At 38.9% G+C, this 23,750-nt stretch overlaps 2 protein-coding genes across 6 annotated transcripts in view; one reads left to right on the top strand and one right to left on the bottom strand.

Moving 5' to 3' along the window:
• Positions 1 to 961: 961 nt before the first annotated feature.
• Positions 962 to 11,788, bottom strand: LOC144034200 (uncharacterized). The gene is made up of 5 exons (XM_077542783.1): positions 11,688 to 11,788; positions 4,607 to 4,667; positions 3,855 to 3,980; positions 1,803 to 2,027; positions 962 to 1,306 (listed from the first exon to the last, which is right to left on the bottom strand). Exons 1-5 carry the CDS (start codon positions 11,786 to 11,788, stop codon positions 962 to 964), a joined length of 858 nt encoding a protein of 285 aa, XP_077398909.1.
• Positions 1,654 to 23,750, top strand: part of strbp (spermatid perinuclear RNA binding protein) — a 96,305-nt gene continuing 74,208 nt past the window's right edge. For 3 of the 5 annotated variants that reach the window (XM_077542747.1, XM_077542749.1, XM_077542751.1), the window contains exon 1: positions 3,851 to 4,085. The gene's annotated coding sequence lies outside the window, so the exon portion shown is untranslated. Of the gene's footprint in view, positions 1,823 to 3,850; positions 4,086 to 23,750 lie in introns of those variants that run through there. The other 2 variants (XM_077542748.1, XM_077542750.1) reach the window with 1 other exon arrangement.

The raw sequence follows: 23,750 nt of genomic DNA, 5'->3' as shown, positions 1-23,750 counted from the left end.
CTGTATTACTGAACATACTTCTCAAATGAAAAGGGCTGCCATAAAAACAATAACAACTCAATGGCGTCTGTGAGCTGTGAATTGTGCTATTGTCGGTTGGTGCGGTCAGTGTTCTGTAATTAGTGCTAGATACGGCTTGTAAAATGTATTCATTGTGAATTTTGTTATGGTGCATGTGGGTAAAACAAAAGCCTTCTGTGATGCTTTCACATATTAATGCTGTTAGAATTAATTCAAAAATGGTCATGGGGTCACATTATAAAGGGACTATGTGGCTACGATTGCTTATTTTCCACTGAAAAACTCGCTTTATGCATTTTTGGATGAGGAAACATGAGGACTAGCTTGCATTTTCAGTTTAATCAGTTTTTCTTTGAGAAAACAATAAATTACTAACTAATCTTGGAATGACTCTTTTCCTCTGCAATATGGATATGGATACATCCCCCTCCCTCCTCCCTTGGTGTGACAGACTAAATCACTGAACATATTCAATTCAATTCAATTCAATATAACTTTATTTTATCCCCTAGGGGCAATTAAGAAATAGCAGCAACTGAGCAGCATTACATTTAAAAGATAATGAAAATCCATCCATCTTCTGCGGCTTATCCGAGCTAGGGTCGCGGGGGCAGCAGCTTTAGCAGGGAAGCACAGACTTTCCTCTCCCCAGCCACTTCAAACAGCTCCTCCGACGGGATCCTAAGGCGTTCCCAGGCCAGCCGAGAGACATAGTCTCTCCAGCGTGTCCTGGGTCGTCCCCAGGGCCTCCCGCTGGTGGGACATGCCCGGAACACCTCTCCAGGGAGGCGTCCAGTAGACATCCAAACCAGATGCCCGAGCCACCTCAACTGGCTCCTCTCAATCCAGAGGAGCAGCGGCTCGACCCTGAGTCCCTCCCAGATGACTGAGCTTCTCACCCTATATCTCTGGGAGAGCCCGGACACCCTGCGTAGGAAACTCATTTTGGCCGCTTGTATCCGACCCACAGCTCGTGACCATAGGTGAGGGTGGGAACGTAGATCGACCGATAAATCGAGAGCTTCGCCTTTCGACTCAGCTCCTTCTTCACCACAACGGACCGATACAGAGTCCGCATCACTGCAGACGTTGCACCGATCTCCCACTCCATCCTGCCCTCACTCGTGAACAAGACCCCAAGATACTTGAACTCCTCCACTTGGAGCAGGATCTCATCCCCGACCCGGAGAGGGCACGCCAACCTTTCCCGACTGAGGACCATGGTCTTCGATTTGGAGGTGCTGATCTTCGTCCCGCCCGCTTCACACTCAGCTGTGAACCGCTCCTGTGAGAGTTGGAGATCAAATAATTGTCTTTTTGTCCAAAAATACTATCTATATATTATTTTTTTCACCAACAAAATGGACAAACTAACATAGTAGAGAACGGCAAGTGTTTGTTTACATTAAAATGTGATGTCATGCATTTCTAAATTGTTTTCTAACATCACTTTGGAAAATATATTTAATATGGACTAAAGTGTACAAACACTTTGTAATTGCCATGACCTCAATTGCACCCCCCCCCCCCACACACACACACACAGACACACACCCCCTGCACCAGTGTCACCGTCCACCGTCTGTCTATCTGTCTAAGCGTGCAGGTGCGAGCAGACTGACAGACGGCCCGTGCATCTCTCGTCCAATTAGAAACCACAAGCGTGACCACGTGAACAAATCCCGTCGCGTGAATTTCCGTCGGAGTGTCGAGAAAGCTGCAGCAGCAGCAGCAGCAGCTCTGCGTGAGTGGAGGGAAATAACCGCAAGGATTGAACCAACCGTGGGGGACATCCGCGCAGGTAAATTGCTTCTTTCCGTTTCGTTTGCGTGCACTCTTTCGCGCATGTGCGTGTCCGGCTCGGGCTGGGCTCTGCTGGGACAGTGGAAGATAGTGACCGAGGGGGTAGTTGGGTTGCTACCATGCTGGTTCTCGTCAGATGATTCACGGACAGGATGCTGACTGCTCGCACTGCACCGTCTGCGCAATCGTGCAAGCCCTCCACCCTCTCATCCACCATCCCACTCCTGTCGAGGCTATTGATAGTTGACAGAAGCCTTGTAATCCCCCCCCCTCTCTATCCTCCCACCTCCCCACTGATCTGCTAGAACGCTCACCTCCTTGCAAATGACGTGAATGTTGGCTGAACTTTATTTTGCCCCAAGATTAGTTTTAATTGCGTGGATTGACACCAATCCGCGGATGCTGAGGAGCGTGTATGTGTGTGTGTGTGTGTGTGTGTGTGTGTGTGTGTGTGCGTGTGTGTGTGTGTGTGTGTGTGTGTGCGCGTGCGCGCACGCTGCATGCATAAAACCACGCAGGGGAGCGGAGTCAAACTGAATTATTTATGAGACTGTCTGAGAGAAGAAGATGCTTCCCCTCGGATCAAAACAAATGAGAAACGGTCTTTTTCCATACACACTCCAGATACATTACTTTTTGATTGCTTTTGCACAAAAGCAGACCGGTGTGCCAGAGAAGAAATAACCTAATTTAAGCATTTATCTTAAAATGGAGCGTACACTTGTGTAATTCACGATTAAATGAACACATCACGTATATGGGTCAACATGAACTGCTTCGTGCCCTTATCAGAATCACTCAGTCGTCCTTAAACTATAACAGAACAATGAAACTCTGTGGTTTTATAGTAATTGATCAATCATTGGCACACATACAAAAAAGTCTCTTAAAATATGTTTCTTCCATTTTATGATTTTTTTTTTGTCATTGGATGTGGCCTACTTAAATTGGCAAATCCGTCTGCTGTTAGAACTGGTTAAATGACATTTTACTGTCTATCTAGTTGTTTTGGGTAACTGCCCTTTTATCAGTTTTATCTTTCTTCAATGGAAGCAGAAACCGTGGCTATGTGCAGAATACTTAGTTGTGTTTTGTAATTGCCATCATATGTTGATTGTCAAGCCTAACATGTCCGTCAAAGTTCAATGTTAATTAGAGGTGCAACGATTAATCGATCATTCAACAACTAATTGCTTATCAATGAATCAATCATTATTTTTGATAATCGATTAATCGCTTAGATACCTTTTTTTTTTTTTTTAAATATTAACATTGTCCATCTGCTCGAAATTTCATCATCTCAACAGCAAATCTTGTCTGATATCTGCAGTCTTCTATGAAAGCAGATTGATTATATCTTCGTTTGCTTTTACTTCGGAAAACAGTTTTTGCCTATTTTCTAATATATTATGGACCAAACCAGCAACTGAATCATAATTAATTTATGTGTGTTCGCTTTCTGCAGTGTCCTTTTGAAATAATGGTATTTTTGAACAAAGGGATGGAAATCAAAACATGTTTTAATACAATTAATTAATTAACAAAATAATCGAGAGAATAATCGGCTATTCAAGTAATCGTTAGTTGCAGCAACGTACAGAAATTTGAATTTAAAATGCTAACATTAGCCAAAAATGTCCAGTTTGTCATTGTCCACTCTGTCAGCAAGCTCATGCATGTACTGTACATTATCTGCTTGTAATTAATTTATGTATTTAAAAAAAAAAGTGTGGAAGTTTGTCCAGTGTCAATGTTTATGAAGTTCAATAGAAAATGTCAGAATTTTTTTTGTGGGGGTGAGTTTTTTTTTCCGGGGATCTTTTGAAGTCTCAAAGGCACATTATGGTGATATTATCTCATTTAATGACATGCAGTCTCTCCAATTATTACATTTATATTACTAGAACACGTTTTTTTACGCTCTTAAATGCACATTATTATAGTCCACGGTGTGTGTGTGTGTGTGCACTGCTTCCGAGCGAGCACGCTGTGCGCATGCGCACTCCTTGCGCCATTCATCTCAAGGGAACCTCAAGCTCAGTGCTACTCGGAAGGCAGAAGGAGAAACCAGCAGGCGGCACCGTGCTCTCGCTCCTTGAAGCCGGCTGTTGGCGACTTTTAGGAACACTCGTGGACATTGACACCTTTTCTCTTCTCTTTTAACCGGGAGTGTTTATTTTTTGAGGGTAATTTTTAACCCGTTTGGATTCTACGTTGATTTGGCCCCGACATCTTCCGCCGCCTCCAGCGCAGCTATCGCCGTAAGTTGTATTTATATCCGGAGAGGCTTGTTTTAATGAAAATGTACCTTTTAATTGTTTTGTTTTGCTTATTTGAATTTCTTAGTTCCGTTTAGCTATCGCGTTTCAAGATTATGTGAGCGCGTTTCCGCGTCGAAATAAAAAAAAGAGGAACCTGACCAAAAGTTCTCAAGGTGTATGTCGTAACTTAAAAACTGTTTAAATTTCCGGGCTTCAGAATGTGCTAAACATGTTGAATAGTCGTTTCAGAAGCGGAAATGGCTTAAAGTGAATTTTGCACTGCAGGTGTTTGCTGCACTTCCGCACCACGCTGTCAAGCCCAAATTAGATCGACCAGCTCTCGTCGTGCTAATTGTTGTCGTTTGCTTGCTCATGTCACCATTCGTCGTGATTTGGATTGGATTTATAAATCAAAACACGGGCAATTTGACCACGTGGAGGTTATTTGCTTTATCTTTTCACCTCCCGCGGAGAAATGCTGAATTGCACTCCTGCCCTGTTAAACCAGCTTGTTTGCATACCTGTGCATTTAAAACAGGGTTGGGGAATTGCAGTTTTAGAAAACACACAGCAGAACAGGAACTGTTAAAAAAACAAAACACCCATCAAGTCACAGTGCAGACTGAAAGCATGTAATGCACAAATGCTCAAAAATGTTGTTTAAAAATAATAATAAAATAAATTCAAGTAGCCTACTGCATTGTCACTGAATATAACCGAGTGTGAAAGTGGTATGGAAAATGCTCCCCTGACGATACACTTAATGATTCTCAGTCTGGTTCTAGTGGTTCTTATGGGGTCTCTCTCTAGGACAGAGGTCCCCAACCCTGGTCCTCAGGGACCGGTATCCAGCCTGTTTTCCATGCCTCCCACAGTCAACACAGGTGATTCATATCATCAACTAATCAGCAATCTCTGGAGAAGGCTGATAACGATCTCCACCTGTGTTGGCTGTGGGAGGCATGGAAAACAGGCTGGATACCGGTCCCTGAGGACCAGGGTTGGGGACCTCTGCTCTAGGAGAAAGAAATGCTGGCTAAGTTTACAATGACAGAAGGATGGCACAGACACCCATATTATTATTTTTAAACTCACTTAAAATGTTGTAAAAGTTTTTGCAAAAAATGCCAGATTTGGTGAGGTGAAAGATTGCGAGGACTGATCATTCAGCCTAAAGTTGCTTTTATTTTCACCTTGTCGTTCATTTCCACTTGTCCTGCAAGCGACGCCCTCTCTCTCAGCGTTTCTTTTCATCGATACGGTCTCCATTTTAGAAATGCCCTAAACAGGGTCACACATCGGTCATGCAGTGAGGAGTGCGTTCAGAATTTTTTTCTGACGCCTAATATGACTGGGAGTGATGTGTTCGGAGAGAGGCAAAGCAAGCTCAAAGCTTATTTCTGAGCGCAGCCACTGGTCTCTTGCCATCATCTGGTGAAATATATAAGTAGCTTTTTTTGTACATGTTTATTTTATTATGTGGCCAGCATTCAACTGTGCTGATGGTCCACACATTATTAATTTTAACTCCAGAGGATGTGGGTCGGTGGACATTTGAGCACTGGATGCAACTGGCCCCCGGGCCATACTTTGGATAAGCCTGCTGTAAGTGGTCACTCACCTGAGTGGGGTGAATGCAGCATGGGTTGAGTTCCCACACAGGTTGGAGTTACATTGCAGGTCCTGTACAAGTTATGTACTGTACATTTCAAGTGACATATCAAATATGACTGAGGTTATGTTCATGGAACGCAGGAAAGTATTTTTTTTAAACATTCTTTTTTTATTTATTTTTATTAGATAAAACACATTTCTCAAAAACGCTATCCCCATTGAAATTGATTGCAATGCTATTAATCAGTTCCCGGCCTCTATTACACATTAACAAAAATGTTTGTACCCTGTTAAAAAATAATACTTCATAAAAACACACAGCAGTAATATAAATAAATAGAATATAAAGAATTAAACCATTTGTGCATCATGCATTTCATTTCATGCATTAATTTAATGGGCATTGTTCATGCCTTGGCTACCAGGGGGGTATTATAATATCCATCCATTTTCCAAACTATTTGACATATTACACGTAGAATCGATGTTGACACAGAATACAGTCACAAACGGCAGTAATAGTATTCTTCCCCCCGGAGGATAAAGAATATATATATATATATATATATATATATATATATATATATATATATATATATATATATATATATATATATATATATTGCTATGTTGTCTGTGTACATGTATTGCTACCGTACCCAGGTCGTGCCTGTAAATGAGTGTTAGTTCTCAAATATTTTTACCTGGTTAAATTAAAAAAAAGTTTATTTTCAAGTATGTCGTCTATGGCCTTCCCCATTATGTGTATTTTAGCATTAAGATAGGAGACTTTTCTAAGGTAAATAATAGTAGGTTAAATATGTGCAGGGCTGAGCTTTAGCGCTCGCCAATAGCGACTAAAAACCACGCCGGGCGAACTCAGTTTACGGTACCATTCGCCCGGATGGCGACTTGAAAATTATTGCGAGGGCACACAGACTCGTGAAAGCACGTGGTATAAAACTCACATCCATTTGGTGACTGAATCGAAAGGAGACGGCACCGTTAGCACTTAGCACTGCTCAAACACCATGATTTTGCGGCAAGTATCGCGAGACCTCTTCTATACTTTCGCTTTTCCCATTCCAGTGTGCAACAAGTGTGCTATTAGCTTGCGTTCACTGTGGCTGTTAGCATAGCATGTAACTTCATTTCGATCCAATCACGGCAGATAAAAGCTTTAGATTGCCGCAAATAGTCTTAAATTGGGAGGGGGTTGCTGTCTGTGCTTGTAGCGGACATCGGGTTTGATCATCTGTAGAGTATTCTCAGCAATCAGTCTTCTATTTATATTTAATTAGTCAGTACACAATGCTAAAATCCATTCATCAGCCGTGACTTTCTTCTTCGGCTGTCTCAATGAAGTACGTCATTACGTGGGTGGCACACAGTGTGCCACCTGGTGCTCTAACTGCGACACCACAGGTTGCGTTGAACTTCAGATAAATGTGAGTTACTGTACTTCTAAAAATACTTGAAGTACTCACTGTTGTATCGAATGTAATTTAATTTCATTGAAAAAACAAATAAAACCACATTGTTTAAATGGGACTTTTTATGGGCACTAGATATTTAGTATTTAGTTTTTTTTAATTCATTTTATTGTGTATTCTACAGGCTGTCAATATAATCTGGACAATGAGGTGAAAATACAAATAGCCTTACACATTTCATAAACAAATGTGATGAAATCAACACTTTTAATACATACAATATTTTTCACTTGTCTTTTATTATTACTTTAGGAATCATTATTTTCTTTTATTACTTATTATTGTTATCTTATTGGTAACAAACGTGTGACCAACTATATATATATATATATATATATATATATATATATATATATATATATATATATATATATATATATATATATATATATATATATATATATATATATATATTATTATTATTTTATTTTTTTATTTTTTTGGGGGGGAAGAATACTTAATAACTCTCTGCCAAAATGCTGCTTATAAGTTCACAGCGACCATAGAGCCGCTCGTTTCTCAAATTTTAGCCCACAAGTCAAACAAAACAATTGCACGGGCAATGCATTGCTTTGTATCTCGAAAAATTGTTCATCTTTTAAGTGAAGGCACCACTGTTTGCTCATTTTCATCTTTCTGTTGCCAGCAGAGAGAGCTTCCACTTCTTAAATTAAAATGTAATTCCTCTCTATGGTCAACAGAGGGCATCTCCATTTCTCAAAATCAAAATTGTAATTCATTTGCTCCACTAAACTGCAGTAAGCCATAAAATGTATTTTTTGAGAAAAAACAAGACTGTTACATGAAATTGATTCCATTGTCCCAAAATTGATAAGAAAACATAAACAAATTACAATGTTCAATTCTTGAGTTAGTGAAATCCATTTGAGCAATTAGCTTTTAGCAGTTAATTTTTATTTGAACACAGTGAGCGTTGGTCTGTGCAAGCTTTGTGACTAATAGCTTGTTTCCTTTTGGGTTATTTTGGTTAGCTCCACCCTGCCCCACCCGGGTGCGACACGCAACCAGTCACACCTGCCAGGCTTATGTCGAAATGTGGGGTGTCTTTGTTTTGGCCCCGTAGCCCCGGCCTCAATTGGCTCACTGATTTATGTATGGGCTGTTTGGTTGTTGCTTGTTGCAAGCCATACAATGTTGCTCTTGTGGCGTGCAATGTGGACGCCGGTCATGTGAAGGAGAACAAGGAATGATTTTGGCCTGATTTATTTGTGTCTCTGTGTTCATACTGGACTTTCCATTTTTGCTTCTACAATCAGGATTTATACTAAGACTTCTCCTGTTTTAATGTCTCATGTTTATTTATTCATTCAACAACAGAGAGTTGCAGGTGTTTATTTAAGAGGAGCTTTCTTTAGACACATTCACTCCCATCTCTGTCTACAGAAAATTGTTACTTCTGTGTTACAATTGGAATGCAATGTGAAACTGGCTCAAATTATTTACCTGTTTCTAGTTGAGTGTCATTTTTCGCATTTCGTGCTTGACTATCAAATGCCAGTGTTCACTAATATAATACTGCTCAGGGAGCCGTGTTATAATACGATTTTTATTTCACACCTTTTAAGGTAGCTATTTTTTTTGGGGGGGGGGGGTTGTGATACAGTGAACATGCTGCTATGTCGCTACTAGCAAGTTTTCCTTTAACTAGCACTAACTAACATCCTTGTGGAAGAAACGCTAATCAAGCTGTAGCAACCGAAAGTAACACCTGGTGGAAATGTGGTATGGTAAAGGAAACATCATATTTCTGTTACTACTTCGGTTTTAGGGTCATGGTTGGGTTTATATTCGGAACCATAAGAACATACTTCCCAACTTTTACTTAGCTTAGGGATTGACCGATTATCGGCGCCGATATTGAGCTTTTTGATGAATATCGGCATCAGCCTTTTTGAAGAATGTAATATTCGATCAATTTAAACCTGTGTTAACTTCAAGTGACTATTTATCAACATTTTCAGTTACCTTCAAAAGAGATGCTGCTGACCCTGGAAACTCTCTTTGCACCTTCTGTTTTTGTTTGAAATTAAAACAATATAAGTAAAAAAAACAACAACTGATAACTTTATTCACTGTAGAAAACAATACGGAGATATTTACTTCTTTAACTTTTATTCTTTAATAGATTTTCAATTATTAATTTTTATAATTTTTGTTAGACTTGTAAAACAAATATGTATTTTGACTAAGAATAAATAAAAGTATTTAGTAGTATTTTGCATATATTAAAAGTTAATTATTAAACATATCCTTAAATATTTGTATTTTTATTTTAATTTTTTACGTCAATATTTTCCCTTGAGTATCGGCTCCAAATATCAGTTATCTTCCCTCCTTGACTACTAATAAAAGGTTTTCGGCCCTGAAAAAAAACTTATCGGTCTATCTCTCTAAAAATATATTTTACATTAGAACAAATCTCCTGCCTGATGGACCATCAAACAGAAAATGCCACAAAAACGATTTTTGGAAGATCATTTCATTGTTCTGCCTGTCGCTATACGGCACTGGCATAGGTCGTTGTACATAAAGTTAGAGCATTATTTGTAGTGAATAAATAATTTTTGCACCATTTAAGTGAAATTGAATAATTTCCTGGGGCACACTGGTTGGGAATCACTGCAGTTAGGAAACAAAATGCAAAACGTAAAACGGCCTAAATGTGTAACCAGGAAAAGATTTCATGACATTAAATGTAAATGAAAAGAATTATGAACAAAATAAATATATTGTATGTATTTTTAGTAAAGCAACACCAATAGTTTGTCTTCTTTATTTACTGCCCTGACATTCACTTATGCGATATCCTTTCAAAGATTCATTTCACTGGCGTTGGTCTGAAACCTCATAAGTCACCATTTGGCAAACTTCGTAGGTACAAGGTTTTGGCCAGATGACAGTGATTTCATGTTTGACATACTGCAGAAGCAAAGCTGAACTGTGTTTGTTTACGAAGTAGCGTGTAGCTAGAGAACACTTCCTTTACCCTACCTAATATGTGAGAACACAATAAGTCTCAGTAATGTACTGAAAAGCCAGCTTAGCAGCACAAGTATTGAAATGCTTTATTTACACCCCTGATTTTCAACAACAAGGGATGCGTATATTTGAGGAGAGCCGTTTATTTGTTGAAGTGGACGACTCGCTTGGGAACTAATTGAAGCATGGCGTCTCTTGCAGTGTATATTTGAGGAGTAGAGTACTGTCGTCTTGCACGAGTGCGTTGTTTGTTTTAAATCAGTAGACGCTAATTTACAGTCATCAAGGACAAAATGAATGACAACTTGTTAAACCGTGCAACAACTCTGCATAACTGATCAGCGCCAATCTGTTTTCTGTGCTACATAGGGTCATTTTTGTTTTGTTTTTTTAATGGCATCGAACCGCTATCATATTGTCGTTGCAGTTCATTTTAAGATGGATTTATTCAGCTCAACTGACCGCGGCCCGGCTCTCCAGATTAAGGGCACACAGAATTGGCATGACATATTGTAGAAACACAAACACAGTGATGGGTAGCCGTACTGATTTCAGCATTCAGAGCACAGGGTTTTTCCTGTGTACAAAATTCAGAGGCGGCCACCTCCACCTAATTTGCTTGCCACCTTTAGCCTGAGCCACTGATATCGGTCAACACAGCAGTCCAGCTGTGTTGATTGAGCTCGGCAACAACACATTTTGACTGCAGTTGCAGTGTTGCGCCATTATGGAGGCGCTATATCAACAGCAGTTCACCGGAAAGACCTGAAGCAACAACCGAAGAAAAATCAGCTTTCTTTTTTTTATGTACCAAATAATGAACAGATCATGGAGCGGAACTATATTTACAATTGACTATGTATTAGTGGATGAATTTTTAATGATTGTAGTTTAAAAAATGGCAAAAATGAATGGCCACATTGTATTGATATAATTTCTCATTTCTAGTCCCTGATCGTGGTATAAGTCACCGCTGCGAGTACCGATACCATAAAATAAGACTGGTATTGGCACCGATACTGATACCTGGTATCGGTAGTCACCAATCATATTCAGGATGATGCCACCTCTGCCTCATTTTGATCCAGGACAAACCCTGGAGCAAATACTTGGATTTTGGATGAGAAAAAAACACACATTGATTTATCAGCTGTTTCACTCCTGTTTTGGATTAATTGATGCAATGTCCTGGTTTAAACAGCTTGGCATGTCGGAGACTGATATCACACACACACACACACACACACACACACACACACACACACACACACACACACACACTGGGAGTGCCTCTGCAGTTGGAGCGTGTTTGGTGCTCGGTGCCTGTCAGCGAAACCGGAGTCTGCCCAGCAGCTCTCAAATTTTAGCACACGGCAGCACATCTCCCATCTCATCTGGCAGGGAAATGTAGCACTAATTCAATTGGCCGCGGCAATAGTAAAAGCCTTCCTAATTGGCCGACACGGCAGCTGGCTGCTAAGGTTCCGGTAAGCACGTCAGGGACTTGGTGAGGGTCCCAGTGGTGCCGTTGAGCAGGAAAGGGTAAACAAAGGGTAGATGACGTGACCGCGCCGTGTTGTTTACGCTGTTCAACATGACAAATAACGCATGCAGTCCATTTGGAATCTTATTCTTCTATCTGATCATCTTATTTCGGTTGAATGCCGTTAATTGACACCTCCACCCCCCACACACATCCTAGTATCCTAGCTAGCTTTTGTCATGCCAGCATGTCTCAGGAAACATCTTTCCGACTGATTCAGGAACGAAGGGGAGAGAGGGGGTTGGTTCTTGTCCCAACTGCCACTGCAGCAGTTCCTGTTTCCTTTCACCTCGGTGAGGAATTCAGCAATGACATAGACAAGGGAAGCACAGAGTCAGAAAGCGTGGAAGGTTGGCCATGTAAGGTTTCCTGCACTACACGCAAAACATTGAACCAAATTGCTCTCACCCCTCGCATGAACTTCAACTTAAGTGTGTTTCCTTAAAATTACTGTCTATCAAGGCATCAACTCTTGCCTTAGCTTTTGCTATAGCTATCATAGAAAACAAGGGTAAGACTTCTTTAGGTCGGTTTGTTTGAAAGCATTCTTTATCAAAAACACAAGGTCAGACCGGTCAAAATTTTCAATTACAGTAACATTGATGCTAAAGCCCATCTATGGTAGCAGAGTATTATCACCGCTATATGCAGAAATGTTCAATCCCACTTATTTTTCTAGACCGCTACCAGTATTCAAAAAGAGTCGTCACCAATACCGATACCAAGTACCGATACCACTAGTACTTCTGATCTGTTAAGGACATAATTTTAAAAGAAAGACCTATGTATCCTAGTATAGCATTTTTCCTGAAAAAAAAAAAGTATGAAATTAATGGAAATTTTCTATTCTTCTAATTTATATTTCCTTGAAATAAGGATGGGTAAATTATTTTTTTTATTTGTCAGTTTTCCAGTAAACTTCAACAGCGTTAACTGTATATAAAAATAAAATAAAAACTTAAACGTTCTATGATGCGTGATTGTGGTGAATAAAGTAGTGGAGAGGGCCCTAAAGTTGAATCAAATTTATGCATGACCTTTTATGACATTAATTACTGTAAATTTAAGTTAACAACAATATTGCTACAAATATAAATGTATAAAAAGCATAACTGCACAACTTTTTTTAATTTTTATTTTGAGGAGGTGGAGAAATAGGTCGCTTACGGTGAGTCCAATTTGCACTGTAGGGATCACAATTTTCATGGTATACACAATTTTATATTTCAAGTTAAAAACAAAGACTTGTGTACTCACCATTATCTGACGGGAGATTTAGGAATAATGGCAGATCTAACTCAAGATTTGATGTAACTTTAAAGGCATATTTTGTCACCATTTTTGGCATTACAATTGTGATATTTCATTTTATAGTATAACAGTATCAATGCTTAACCTACTCTTTCATGAATCAATTAATTTATAAATGCACACTCGTACCGTAGATGAAATGGCATTGTGAGCACAATCTCAGCTTTATAAAAAAAATAGAAGTGTTCTAATATTGCAAAGATAAACTGTAGTTGACTTTATTAAAAACATTCTTCTTCTCAGGTTGGCAGTTTAGCTATGAGGAAAAAAAGACAATACATTTTCATTATCTCCAGTGTTTGGCAATTATTGATTTAATATTTGCCATGGTTAGACTTGAGCTTCCCCCCCTGTTGACATGACTGTTGCATGAATCAAAATGCTGCGTTTCTGCGGCTGAAGCACAATCGGGACGTGAGGCGTTGAAGGGAGGAATTTGTTTACTGTGACAGGTGGATATACTGTCGGAGATGCAATCTGTGCTATCACTTTTCTGCTGTGCCTCACTCTGTCGGTGCCGGCTTGCACATGCTTCTCACACGCTGCCGGTGCCTTCGAACACACTGCATACACATCTTGATAACCCATTTAAACAGGCTCCCTATCTCAGAGTGGCGTCGCTATTTTCCTTTTGTCACATTCGACCACATTCACTTCCTCCTTTGCTTCGCTACTGTGTTGAAAAGAGCTTAGACCAGGGAAATCATAGCTTACCCTCATTCAGGCTTCCTGGAAGACAAGGCTACTTAAAGCAAGCAGACCATGTTCGGACTTAAACTGGATGTTTGCCAGTATGAATCCTGTTATGGTTTGACAAATGTGTACTCCTGTCGCAGTGCCACAGAGCAAGGCACCTGAGCTCCGACATTGTGTTCAGTGTCATTTAAAAGCCCCCGCCTAAAAAAAAAAAACTGTGGAGAAAATTCAATATTTGAAACAATTACAACATTTTCAGACATTGTGTGACTACAGGTAATGTTCCCTCTCTGCCGCTGTGACCTCTTGACTGTTGTCAGCAGATGAATTGCCGCTTTCATGTTAAGCTGTGGCGAATCACCCCCATAATTGGTCGTGCAGATTATCAGCGAGGTTCCCTGCGTGTGTGTGTGTGCTGCCTTTATCTGATTAGGACATTTATCTAATAAAGGAGGATTTATGGGATTCAGTTCTCTCTGCTCTGTACACGCACTGGCAGAGGTAGACGATAACCATTAAAGCAATATACTGTATGTGCTTCTATACCATTGTATGCTATTGACAAAAAGCTGGAGGATACGTTTGGCTAGAGGCAGTTATTTTAACTGTTCATGTTTTCTGATAGAGGCCAGAGATTTGTTTTACTGCAGTGTTCTAGGTGTCTATTTAGACAACGCTGTTTGGACAGATGGATTTAAAAAAAAATCAGTTGTATTATATATATCATTTATTTTACAAAAAAAATGTATTCACATATAGTTACAGACCAATGAAGCATGTATAACTCAATTTAGTGTCAATCATTTTTTTTTTATATTGGCGTTCTCCATTGGTGGAGAAAGAACGCTAGTGAGGAGTCTGACAGAAAATCTTTTAGAGTATTTCTTCCGTGCATGACAAAAACAATGAAGTAGTATTTAGGCATCTTTTGAAATGTTTTGTGGCTTTACCATCACTTTTCCTCTTCAAACTTGCCAATAAATGCATACTTTACCGATGCCACATCTAATGTGTTGGCGGTGTGTTGTGGAAATATAAACTACCATGACATGGTAAGTCATCGAAAAAGTTCCTGGCTCCTGGGTTTGCTCTCCGGCCGGTGGCCCCCGCGGGGCCCGGGGGTTGTCCCTTGGCGCTGCCGTGGCCTGGAGGGCCCTGGGGGGTTGTGCTTGCTCTGTCCTGGCCGAGGTTGACGGCTCCCCTCTTTGGTGGAGGTTTTCATGCATGCCAGATCCACCACACCAGCATCTATCGAAATTCAAACACAATCTGCTTCTTCCTCTGGTCGTTAAATCGGTGGAAACTGATGTCTGTGAATCTCACTCTGCTTCATCTATCCTTCCTTCCTTTCCTCAGTCTCTCCTTTGGTCTCTTGAGGTCTCCCTAATTTGTTGGAATTTAGATGTTTCTAGGGTTGGTGAAAGACTCTGGTTGGTAACCCGGTGGGTAGTAGGTAATGTCTGGTCAGTGCTGGATTTCACTTTCCTTTCTTTTCTTTGATCCTTCCTCGGGTCTCCTGACAGCCTCACGACTCTAGCTGGATTCTGAAATATTCGGTTTAGGTGAATGGTATGGGATTTTTAATAGGTTTTAGGTGAACTAATGAGTACACACTCACACACATGCATATACACACACACACACATACAAAATAAAAAAATTAAAAAGAGAGAGCACTGATGATGACATGTCAAATCGGTACAATTACCGAATGAACAATACTGAGAAAAAAAAAAAAAAAGTTATTTAAGAAAAGAAAAAGTTATTTGCAGTCACTTAAATAAGCCCAGCTCCTCTTGGAGGTTGTTCACTTGTTTAAAGCATGGTAGATAGGTACTGGGCCGGTCAAAATCTGTGTATTATTGGTGCCCGTTGAAATGCATTTAGGAGGGTGCGAGCAAGAAAAAAATCATCTATTTATATTTACTGTGTGCACTAATCTGTCGGCCGATTTCCTTAATTTTGGAACACTGAAGGAGTATGCTTTTTGTTATGAGAGAATAAAAAATCCATTGGCAGGTCAGACATTTTAAAAAGATCGGGGATCAGTAATTGGCCAGAAAATTGTGATCGGTGCACCGCTAATATATACCGTATTTTTATATGTATTTTAATATATTTTTAAACCCCAACAATTATTTAAAAAAAAAAAAAACATTGTTACTTGTAATCGTGTATACATTTTCCACAAAAAATGGGTGAAAATTGGGGGAAACCCACCTGCAAACAACAACCCTCCACACAATGATAACATATATATTTTTTTTAAATAGAAAAATAAGTAACAAACTATGAATATGCAAATCCTTGGGTGCGGAACCGTGACTAGAATGTGAGGATTGACTGAAAGTTCCCTACTTTATGATTAAAGTTGGCAAGCACCTGATTATTAGATGTCTCTGAGAGATTATCTTGTAGTGTGAGGTGTGTTAAGAGTGATTAATTTTTTTCATTCCCCGATTTGCTCGGAAGACAGTCAGGGCAGTTAGTTTAGTCGGTTTATCATAGATGTTAAATGTGCTTTGTCAACATAGAATTCGACTCAACCACGGACTTTTGATTGTTACAATACACGAAATGGAACAATAGGCATGTAGGAAGTAACCTGAAGCTAGAGCTGTGTTTCCAGACAGGAGCTAGTAAGGAGCAATTGGTTGTGCCAAGTGCTTATTCCTAGGCCCCAAGAGCCTTTGCCTGAATCATGTGGTATGAACCTGAACCGCCGTTTTATTTACACGGTAAATGGTTGCCCAAGTCGACTTTCTGTGACAGCTACAGACTTGAGCAATTTGGGAATGCTAGTTTATTGTAAGAGATCCCATTTCCTACTAATGCAGTGGGGTTGGAGGAGGACATCAAAAAGTGGCAAGCAACAACGTATGGCCACATGTTTAGCTACTTTTGGAAATCTTTCACTTCAAATGGTGAGTTAATGAGCAATCTCAAAAGCTCCGAGACATATCCTTTCCTAAACCGTCATAAATGTGGTCGAGTTTTTGTTGAGGTTGGAGCATGCATTCTTGTTTACCTTAAAGCAGACATAGGACCCAGCCAAACCCTTAATTCTATATTAACCCCACTACTTCCCACTGCATGGTAAGCACATCACGTATGTGCTCCATAAACCTAAGGAAAAATGTGATGGTGGCGATTGATTAATTGAGACCTGATGTTTATTGGCGAGGATGCCACTTTTTGAGAAAATTTGTTGATTGTGTTTCATGGCTTCTTTCGTGGCTCATGTAGTTTCTGAAGACCATTTTAGAACTGGTAGTTCATGTAATAACATGTAGAATGAATATTGCATCACGGCTCTGGCTGGGTTCTGAAGTGTTCGGTTTAGGTGAACGGTATGGGAATTTTTAATTGGTTTTAGGTGAACCAATGAATACACACACGCACATGCACATACACATTCACATACTCGCCCACATACAAAATAACATTTTATAAAAAATATATATATATATAAAAAAAAGAGAGCGCAACGATGATGACATGTCAAATCGGTAAAATTACCAAATGAACAATACTGAGCTCTCCAGAAAAAAAGAAAAAATAAATAAATTAATATTGCATACTTCTCAAATATCTTGCATACTCACACTGGTTTTATTTGCTGTAAGGAGGAAGTAAAACTCTGAGGAAGCAACAGAGCATTCACACAGCCATAGAGACGAACAAGGCTCGCACTGAAGCTTTGCCGTATTTCTCCAGAGATCTTTTGGAGCCATATCGTCGTCTCACTTCAGCGCACACATCCTCTTCAGCCTGCCTCGCTCCCGGGCCGCTGTCACTCAGCTGCTTGTTTGGCTTCTCTGCATTTGACCAGCCACAGGTCAACACACTGTCTCCTTTTTTTTTTTTTGTTACTGAGCAAATGCAGAACAAATAACCTTTGATGGATGTTTATTCAAATCTTATATTAACTTCCTGTCATGATATAAAGTCACTTATTATGTAACATTTTCATATTCCTAACGGAAAAGTTACCTTGAATTGAGCAGGACCTGTAACCTTGAAACCTGTCAGGATCGTCATGAATCTGTAGGAGAGAAAAATCAACCGTTTGTAGGCTAGCTTTTCCAGTCGTTTTCTGGTTGTTATGTTATAAAATAGTGTTTGCAATTGATATTAAGTAATTATATGGCCAATATTGTACTGAGCGACAGTTGCCTGTACGTTCCATTACTGGTTTTATGGTTAGCTTCACACTTTTCCTTTATGCCATAACTGGAACACTTTTCTGGTCTTATCACAAAAAGAGAAAAAGCAAAACACACTTGTGGAATTAACTCTGCATATTCCAGGCTTCACTGCACCACATTGATGCGAATGCTTTGTTAGTGTCTGGGTTTTCATGATGTCGCAAGCCTTCGCTCACTCACTCACAAATGAGTCATTGATCCGGAGCCTTGACACTTCGTCAAGGCTGATTGTTGTCTGCCAGCATTGCAAACACCCGCCTGTGTTCTCCATCTCAATAGATCCAACCACTGTGCTTTGCACTTGCGTCGCTGCTGTTCAGGACATTGCAAAATCTATGAACCCTGTCGCTCCCCCAGTCATTGGAACAAACATGGTCTGATAAGGGCTTTGAAATGTGCTAAAAAGAGGTCTGATATGTCACGAATGAGCTTGTTGAGTGTCTGGAATCTTAAAAAAATGGCAATACAGAGCTGCCTTACAACAGTGTGAAAGTAGAGAAAGACACAACTGGTAATTTACTTGAACAAACAAATCGTGATGTGTCTGTAGTAATTGCTTTTTCTTGTCAACTTAATCAATTGTCAGCAGTGTTTGCTGTCCATGGTGCTGAAAAACCCGCATCTACCTTTTTAATAACTCTAAGAATCTCAAAAGTATGTGGTTGTGAGGGAAGTGTGAGAACAAAAGTCAGTAGGACAAAAGCATCAATTCAATACAATCTGCTATTTGGTTTCAGTGGGGACAGTCAGAAAAGAGACAACATATGGCAATAATAATAGTAACGATATTGCCTTGTATGTAGTTTGAGAGGGGCCAGACAGGAAAAAAAAGATTTTTATAAACCAATAATAAAAGACGGTGTAAAGAGATGACAACAGTAACATAACGTTAGTAAATTGGAGGGCTGCCTCAATTAATCAAATAGCTTAAATAATTCGATTACCAAACAAGGTAGAAGCAAACTCTCTGCTTGAAAGCTTCGCAGTGATCTTTTTTCTGCACGCACATTTTTCTGTGTATCTGATGCCTGATCTAATCTCGTGGCGAGCCAGGATGAAAGAGTCTATAAAACACAGATAATCTCCAAAATTTGAGATAATTTCAACCTGAAAGTACAGAGGAAGATAAATTGCAATGTTTAACCCATTGGCACATACGATTGCCAGCACAAGGTAACGTATCAATGTAGCTATTTCAATGCAGCCTATGATGTATAGTTAGAACATATTTCTTTGTTTATTTCACTTTAATGAACAAACGGTAAGACAAAAAAGTAATGTGCACATTCATAAATAAGACGCTGATGGCTACAACTCATGCAGTCTCTCAACATGCAGGTTAACCAGTTAATAATCCACCGACTCTTATTTGCTGATACCCACACTTACCAGGCTAGCCCCCATTCTTTAAAGCCATACACATTCAATGTCACAGATAGTACAGTAGAATGTAAGGATGGTGGACAAAATAATACCTTAGCTACAGCCCTATGTACTTTGTTGTGCAGTGTTTGCCAGTCTGGCATTGATTCCCCACTCAGGGAATATTAGTATGTAATTTTGAATGGATCCGTCCGTCTCTGTATGTCCATATTAACAGACGACCAATCCAGGGTGTAGTCTGCATTTTTAAATGGGGCTATAACTACGCTGTCACTTCTATTGGCAATATTCCACTCCAATTTATCCAGAGTATTGTTGTATATGGGGAATCCGTACACATACCACAATATAAGCAGGAAGAACAATGCTGCAGGAGTGGAGATGCTCACTCATAAGTCCTTATTTCAACTGAGCTGTGCGCCCTTAAGACTGCAGAAAGCACGCCTTTTATGACCTGTCTGCCGGAGGATGCCAAAAATCATTTTAACGTCACCTGCAATGGAGCTTAAAAGTAATCCTCTAAATAACATTAAAGGCTGATGAAAAACAAATCAGTATTGAATTGGCAGGTGCATACATATTCGGCTTATCCTTTGCTGAACTTCCAGCATTTGGATTTTAACATGATAATCGGTATTAGCAAATTGAGGCTATTCTATATTTAAATTCTAAGCAAAGTCCTCACTACTAACCATATTGTATTTATTGTAGTACGGGGGTGTCAAACATAGGGCCCGCGAGCAGGATCAGGCATGCAAAGGGTTTTAATTCGGCCCGCGAGACGATTTTGGAAAGTAAAAAAAAAATTGTCATGTCGGACCAATTAATCAGCCGGCCACAATCAAAACGTATAAAAAGACAGAGACACTAACTGTTGGTTGGAACTAGAACAGAAGGATTGTAATAACCTCAGACTTCGAGATTTACTCTTTATTACAACATCGATTAAGCGCCATAATTGTTTTAAAAACCCAATGATTTCCGCCACCGTGACTGCCTGGTGGAAGGCACTAGAATTGACAAAAGCCCAAGTGGAGCCCTGTGGACTTTCTCCCCTATGGCATAACCCCGACTTTCAACTTAACAACCAACCGTTTCATTTAGCTGTGTGGGAGCAGAAAGGAATTACACATCTCCACCATCTCTTCTCAGATAATATGTTTATATCATATACATCCTTGCTCCAAAAATACAATATAAAAAACGGAAATTTTTTACATTATCTACAAGTTAAAAATATGATAAAGAAAAAAATTCCAACACTTCGGGGTACGCTCCAACAGCCTGTTTTAGCTAAAGATATTAACAAGCTTTCTCCGACAACAACAAAAAAACTTTCAAAAATATATAAGTTACTTTCATATACTGATAAAATGTCTTTACCCATCTCGAAATGGGAGACAGACTTGTCTATAGCACCGGAACCTGACTTTTGGATTCAAGTTTGTGAAAACGCATTTAAAATGACAAAACACACAAATTTACAACTTATCCAATATAAAGTTATTCACAGAACATACATTACTCAATATATGATGAAGAAAATGGGACTCTCAGACTCCGACATTTGTCTCCAATGCTTACAAAACACTACAGACACTTATGTTCATGCTTTATGGTTATGTACTCCGGTTATGTATTTCTGGACTAAAGTCTTAGAAAAACTTTCCGCTATTTTGGACTGTAGCATACCTTTATCTCCAAACTTGTGTTTGCTAGGTGACCTAACAACAACTGATTTACCACATAAACAATTTCAATCTACATTTGTAGCCCTTACTATCGCTAAAAAAACAATTCTTGTTAACTGGAAAAATAAACAAACTCTGAATATCGACCAATGGTCTAACCTCCTCATAAATCACATTTTAATGGAAAAAATATCTGCCTCAAATAAAAACCAAATATCAAAATTTATAGAAACATGGTCTACGTATATAGAATTTTTTAACCTAATTCCGGTTACTTAATTCTGTCTGTTAGAGAGAGCCACTACATCGTGATAACTTACATTGATGTTTCTGCATTTGGCAATTTATTATTATATTATATTATTAGTATGGGATTTTTTTTAATGGGCTTTAGGTGAACTGATGAATACACACACGCTCGCACGCACGCACGCACACACACACACACACACACGCACATACACGTACTCACCCACATACAAAAAAAAGTATATATATGTATGTATATATATATATATATATATATATATATATATATATATATATATATATATATATATATATGTATATATGTATATGTATATATATGTATATGTATATGTATATATATATATATATATGTATATATATATATATATGTGTGTATATGTATATATATATGTGTGTATATGTATATATATATGTATATGTATTTAAAAAAAAAAAACATTTATTAAAATTTTTTAAATTGATTTGTTATTTTTTAAAAAAAAAAAGAAAAAAAAGGAGAGCAATGATGATGTCAAATCGAATGAACAATACTGAGCTCTTCTGTAAAAAGAAAAAAACAAACAAAAAAAAAAACGTATAAAAATGTAATTTCATGAGCAATGCAACTTGTATACCGAATCATCCTGGATGCCATTATTTTACACACAACCTGAAGTCACGGTTTGTTTAAAAAATTAGTTTTTCTAAATCATAGACTAACATAAACGTGTTAAATATGACACAAATTCAATTACTGGGAGCACAAATAAATAGTGTTAACGTTCCGTATAACTTCATTAACTGCGTCACACAATGCATTCTGGGAACAATATATATGTAAAACGGGTAGATTTAAGACATCCGAAACTCAAACAGGCAAAGTGTTGCCTCGTTCGTTTGCATTTGTTATTTTTTTGGAACAATATGATTACAGTTGATCTCTGTAATGTAGAGCAAATAGCGAAAATATGCGTATAATTGATGTCAATTGTTTTTAAGTTACATACCTTTTGTTTTTTTTTACCGATCCGGCCCACTTAGTAATATATTTTCCTCCATGCGGCCCCTGAGCTCATGAGTTTGACACCGCTATTGTAGAATATATTTTTCTTCTACCTCTGGTGTTTTGAAATCTTTTTCACAATCATGAAACTGTCTAAATTATAGCCAGGATGTCAGGTTTACGCGCATGCTAATGTGTCAAGATGTACGAGCGGTCACGAGACTCTTGGTAATAGTGAGCAATGCGCCACCGCTAACCTCTGCAGATGGCAGACAGCTGCCGCTACTGGCTAAAGAACACGAGTACTACTGTACTCATTTCTCATCTGTAAGAACAAAATGTTAAATTATGAAAGATCCATTTTGTTTCAGTACGCTTCAAAACGTGGATAGTTAAGTGGAGTCGTCTTTGACTACGTTATCATAAAACGTTTATGCATATTGTATGCAGCGTATATTCCTCCCTTTTGACCGTGACATGCTCATTTTAGCATTGAGACCCACAGTTCAAGCAAAATGCGGATTGCATTGCGTTACTGTATGTTGAGGTCAGCTCAGGCAGCCCGGCTATTTCTGGTGGCCCTTGTCAGCCAGCTAGGAAGCAACACTGCCAATTTCAGAGCAGCACTTCAGGTTAATCCATTTAGCACGCTGCCTTGTATTGCTTTCAAGCTCTGATTCAGCTTAAATAACAGTAGTTTCATCCATTTTAATAACACTTTTAAATATTAGCGAATGGTTTTCCCAAACTCAGATGATCTAGTTTGTATAAAAGGGATTATAATATGAATTAGCAAGAGATCTCAACGACAGTATCATGATGCCAGATTGAGACGGAAAGGAAGCTGTTTATATTTAGACTCGGTTCATGAATACGTCTTCTATATGTCTGTAACACACACGCTATAAAAGAGCTTGCCAAATGAGATGCAAACTCACAGCAGTTTATAACCTAACCTTTTCAATTGCTGCTCAGAATTGCTGACCAACACCTTTTTAATGGTTTATGAGTTCACCTTATTACTGCTTTGTTGGTTGGCATAACGGGGAAACAGCTCCTCAGACACACAACTGTATCCGAATTATGAGCGTGCTTATTTGTTAACCAAAAAACACGTTTGTTTTTCATGTCAATAGTGTACATCAAGGTAATCATGTTTTTAAAAAAAATATATATATATATACAGACGCTCCCCACCTTACGAACGAGTTACGTTCCGGACGATCGTTCGTAAGGTGAATTTGTTCGTAAGTTGCTTCAGTGCTATATTTTGTATTATAATTTATGTTTAAAGCCTATATAAGTATATTGAAGGTTTATATAAGTATGTTTAAGGCTTGTACAAGTAACCTGCATTGGTTTGTACTGAAAAAAACTTTTAATAAAATGGAGAGAATACGTACAGTACTGTACTGTACTACGTATGTTAGAGAGAGAGAGCGAAAGACACACACACAGTATGTACATGTACGTA

This window comes from Vanacampus margaritifer, chromosome 14 (assembly GCF_051991255.1).
Source record: "Vanacampus margaritifer isolate UIUO_Vmar chromosome 14, RoL_Vmar_1.0, whole genome shotgun sequence".
NCBI lineage: Eukaryota > Metazoa > Chordata > Actinopteri > Syngnathiformes > Syngnathidae > Vanacampus > Vanacampus margaritifer.
Note: the sequence above shows the minus strand (reverse complement) of the source record. Positions and strands in the feature narration are given on the sequence as shown.